The sequence below is a fragment of the Tarenaya hassleriana genome, unplaced genomic scaffold, assembly GCF_000463585.1.
Source record: "Tarenaya hassleriana unplaced genomic scaffold, ASM46358v1 Cleome159, whole genome shotgun sequence".
In the NCBI taxonomy this organism is placed as follows: domain Eukaryota; kingdom Viridiplantae; phylum Streptophyta; class Magnoliopsida; order Brassicales; family Cleomaceae; genus Tarenaya; species Tarenaya hassleriana.
The window spans coordinates 210934-215246 of record NW_010965010.1 but is presented as its reverse complement, the minus strand read 5'-3'; the positions used below and the strand labels follow the sequence as shown (position 1 = coordinate 215246).

The 4313-nt window shown below is 37.4% G+C and overlaps 1 protein-coding gene across 3 annotated transcripts; it reads right to left on the bottom strand.

Annotated features, from left to right (window-relative positions):
- Positions 1 to 257: 257 nt before the first annotated feature.
- Positions 258 to 4107, bottom strand: LOC104809184. Of its 3 annotated transcripts, none has more exons than XM_019202069.1 (8): positions 3982 to 4107; positions 3483 to 3814; positions 3154 to 3385; positions 2876 to 3021; positions 2093 to 2180; positions 1856 to 2002; positions 882 to 1031; positions 258 to 666 (listed from the first exon to the last, which is right to left on the bottom strand). In XM_019202069.1, the coding sequence occupies exons 2-8, from the start codon at positions 3743 to 3745 to the stop codon at positions 598 to 600; spliced, it is 1095 nt and encodes a 364-aa protein (XP_019057614.1). In that variant the 5' UTR covers positions 3746 to 3814; positions 3982 to 4107; the 3' UTR covers positions 258 to 597. The 3 variants fall into 3 exon arrangements, with proteins under 3 accessions (XP_019057614.1, XP_010533373.1, XP_010533372.1); XM_010535071.1 differs by having other exon boundaries at positions 3483 to 3782; XM_010535070.1 differs by having other exon boundaries at positions 3483 to 3777.
- Between the last annotated feature and the right edge of the window lie 206 nt (positions 4108 to 4313).

Here is a 4313-nt window from a genome sequence, read left to right as displayed (position 1 = left end):
GAAGACAAACTAAACCGAAAGATTTTGTGTTGGTCAGTGGGATAATTTCCACGTCCATAACGGTCTCGAATACCTTTTTCCCGTCATATTTCTGTTGACGATTTCAACAGCGTCTGACATATACCTAAGAATTGTTACATATAATTTCATGCAATGATAAAGATAAGAATTGCACTACTGGAACGACTATTAGATTTCCTTTTTTGTTGTGTTGGGATTCTTTTGTTTTTTCTAGACTTGTTTTTGCCTGCTTGATATCTTTCTTAAGTTTCTTTCACCATAAAACAATTAGTAAAGCAGTTGTCCATTGTTGTCACCTGACATCAAAGGTTACATACCCAAATCATCAAAGAGGACACTCACTCGTTGATATTTCATTCAAACAGCTGAAAATATACTAGAAAAATACAGTTTTGTTTTGTCCCTCATGCTCATGATCTGAAGCAGAACCATCCAATTACCAGCAGAACTGTCTTCAAGAACTGTCTTCAGGGTTTGTTTTTGGTCGGAGAGAATGAAACAACATATGTTTCTGGTCCCTTTATTGAGCAAAAGCTCCAGAAGAAACACACAAAGTATATACATGTATTTATTAGTCTATACTTCCGCTGACTCGGGCTTCCTCTCTGCAACTTGACTCTCGAGAAACTCTAGGACCGAGAGCCGCTGTATCACGAGAAACATTTGGCATTTGTTAATATTCCTAATTCGTGTCCTTATATCTCCTACATAAGGAGCAAGTCATCTGATTAATAAAGCATATTGGGTTTCTCTTTTAGTATTTTGGGGTTCTTGTGAAAAGCGGGATCCATGCTCGGAAGCCGATCAAGTCTACATTATTAGGACATCGGAACAGAATCATAATGGAATCTTATTCTTACACGTTGCTGGAGGGCGGAATCTTCAGGCTCCAGATTCAAAGATTTCAGGAGTTGTATGCCTTCCTTGAAACCATGGATGGCTCCATCTTCATCTTGGAGGGTCCTGTCTAAATCAGCCACTTTGGCTAGAGAAACTGCTACATCCACAACCTAGAACAACAAGAAACAATGACAGACTTGAATTGTCAAAACGTCGGTGGGAATCAGAGTCTACAGTGTGACTGACTATTGATTCAATAAGGATAAACAGTTTTACCAAGTAGAGCTATTGCAGATCACATCTGACAAAACAAAAACCAAGTCTTTTTTAAGTACATGAGACATCTCAAGTGGATCCTATGATAGATGTCCCTTGATAGTAGCTGACTGAAGGCAGTAACCAATGTTCACGTGGTCAAGACATTGTACTCATCAAAAGGAAACAACCTTGTTCTCAATCCGAATTTCTTTCGATAGTATTTTCAAGTACCAAATAATGCACAAAGCACTTTCAACACACCCCGTGTTGTCCCAAAGCAAGAGAAAATGTCTAAATAGCTTACAGAAGCATCATTCATTATGATGCTGGATATAAATTAGCGATTCAATTTCGTCAAAATCAAGTCCATTAATTCCAAGATGCGGCTCTTTGAAGACACTGAAACTCACAGCACAAAAGTACTATATCATGCATTGCAACAAAATGGGAAGAACATTTGAAATGTTTACAGAGTAAAAAAAGAGAGCAAATCCTCTAAATTCCCTCTAGATCTCCTATCTTTAAATACAGCCTAAATTTTTATTATCTCATATCATTTCTTACACTTCTTCGGAAACGATTGCAAGATTACCAAATTCTTATGGAAAAGGATTAATGTGTAATTGAATATACTATACTTTTGAACTACGCTTAGAACTAGAATGAATCAAATATACTTCAACCAAGAAAAAAGAGGGAAAAAAACAAAAACAAAGTAGTGTGCAAGCATTCTTACTTGTGAAGAAGCATCAGGATGGAGATTCACAGCATCACGTCTGACATTTAAGGAACGGAAGTAATAAGATCTTGCTGCTTGTAGGTCTCCGTCATAATACTTAAGATCTCCTATTTTGTTGAGTGAGACAGAAAGTGTATGCGTAATCTGCATGTCCAATAAAAAAATACAATGGAAATGGTAAAATAAATAAATATCAAATCAAATTATAACAAAAGGGAACCAAGGTGCTAAAACCTCCATATCATCCATTGGCAGTTTCATAAGGAATTCAACACTCTCTTCAAAATGACTGACTGCTGAGCTTGAATCCCCCATCGCACGGCTGCATCAACAGGACAAATTAAGTTTCTACAATAAGAGCACCCGGAAAATCAAAGTTTCAAACACGCCAAACAAAAGAGAGAGCATATCAACCAAAACAACATGGTTCGGAAGGAGAAGAGACATATTATATGAAAGATCTTGGATTCCAAGGAACAACTACTGCATTTTGTTTTTGTTTTTCAGAACTGGTTTTTACAACAGAAAATTATCTTCGCATGATTTGTCAGTGGAATCGTGAAAATTGTGAATGAAGCAGCAGTAAATTTGTTAACCGAGTGAGTAAGAAAATCCATTAGTATGTCATCTGCTATCAGTAGCACAAAAACCTAAAACCATGATATGATGCACTCCCCGGCAAGCTTGAAGCAACTACCAGATTTTAGTACAGAGCATCCAGGTTTTAACTAAAGAAGACCTGAATACACAAGTCCTAAAACAAAATTTGGACAGTTGAACAGTTCTTATAGATCTAAAGGAATGAAGGCTTAATTAAAAGTATATTTTTGTTTTTTGTAAAATTGCAAATGAGCAAAAACAAGTGCTTGCAATAAATAACAAAATTCAGTAAACATTGCATAAATGAGTAGGAGACAGGCCCATAATACAGCATATGGCAAAAACTTTCCAGAACATTCTTACAGGGACAGTATGTGTAGACGTTATTGCGATTTAAAAAGAGAAATTGAAGAATACCTGCAGTCCCCAAGCATACCAAGAACTGCTCCAAGCTGTGAACACAACTCTGGAGTGTTGTCCATCTTCTCCAATTGATCTCGGATGTCTTCAGCACATATTGTTAACCTTGACTTTGCACTTCCAAAATTCTGGGCTCGAAATGCCTACACATAAATGTTGAAACATCAAAAAGGGCAATAACAAGAATTCAACAATTGAGAGATTCATTAAAAAAAATCTTTAACCAGTACAATAACGTAACTGGTTAGCTTAACAATTACAGAAATGGAACTCACCCTCATTGCTTGTTGCACCAAGAAAGAACCTCTTTCCAGGGAGACATCCTCGTACATCACCTTTTCACTGTCATTTTCCACCTCTTCTTTCTCGGTATCAACAATAGATCTCTTGATTCTAGCATGACCTTCAATAAACTGCTCAACCATCTTCTGAAGGTCTTCATCAGCTTCTATCTTTTCGATATCAGCCCCACAAAGTGGGCAGTCCTTAAACCGGGAAACGCATGCTCTGTGCCCAACAGACAAAGAAAATCGATGTAAAATTGACCAATCAAACACAAGCGAAAAACAGGAAACATCTACACTAAAGCAATACACGGTCTCACTTGCAGAACACATGAGTGCAAGGCACACATCTGCTGCTCTCGTAAAGAAGTGCTTGGCAAATCATACAACTGAAAGGTCCGATCTTGAATGTTTGAGAGTCATAACCAAATGGGCACTTGGGAGAAACCGTGGCAGATTCCGTAGAGTCCTTCTTCGCCTTGCACTCGTTTTCCGAACCGGCTTTGTTCGCTGTTTCACGTTGCTTCCGAGGGCAAGAATCTTCAGGACGGGCAGATTTGGCAAAAGGGCAAACAGGCGTCATCCCTGGAGATACGCTACAATGCAATGCAAACCCTGCACTTCGAAATTCGAAATTGTCCGAAGCATACACCCAGAATTACAAAAACGACTTCTGTAATCGAATTCGATCAAACTATAAGAACCCTGCTAACAGATTCGAATATCGAAGCTAATTATATCCATTAAAGCTTCAGGAAACCAAATTTCAGACAGATATGAGAGGAGCTCGTAAGCGAGAGAGGGAGAGACGAGAAGAACCTGGGGATTGATATTATGAGACAAAGTATGGCTTGATTAGATGAGAAGCATGAGCCTTTCTGTCTCCTCGATCATTCAATTCATGGGAGCTTCTGTTTCATGCTTTGATATTTTCGTGTATTTATTGTTTCGATCCAATTTTGTTTCTCTGCCACTAGATATATAGGATGGGGATTTAAGTTGGGCCTAAAAAAAATTAAAAAAAATACAAGAAAAATAAAAGTCAAGAAATTGATTCGGGCTATTCCAATTCCAATTTCGAATTTTAATTATGTTTTTATTTTTATTTTGTACTTTAAAAAATGTATATATATTCTACTTTATATTAACTT

What these genes read in the sequence shown, in the direction of transcription:
- LOC104809184 (XM_019202069.1), bottom strand. Translation starts at nt 3,745, where the DNA reads ATGACGCCTGTTTGCCCTTTTGCCAAATCTGCCCGTCCTGAAGATTCT. An exon ending in ATCCTGATGCTTCTTCACAA is followed by an intron (nt 1,032 to 1,855) that starts GTAAGAATGCTT and finishes TTGTTGTTCTAG; the next exon opens with GTTGTGGATGTAGCAGTTTC. An exon ending in ATTCCGCCCTCCAGCAACGT is followed by an intron (nt 667 to 881) that starts GTAAGAATAAGA and finishes CTCGTGATACAG; the next exon opens with CGGCTCTCGGTCCTAGAGTT.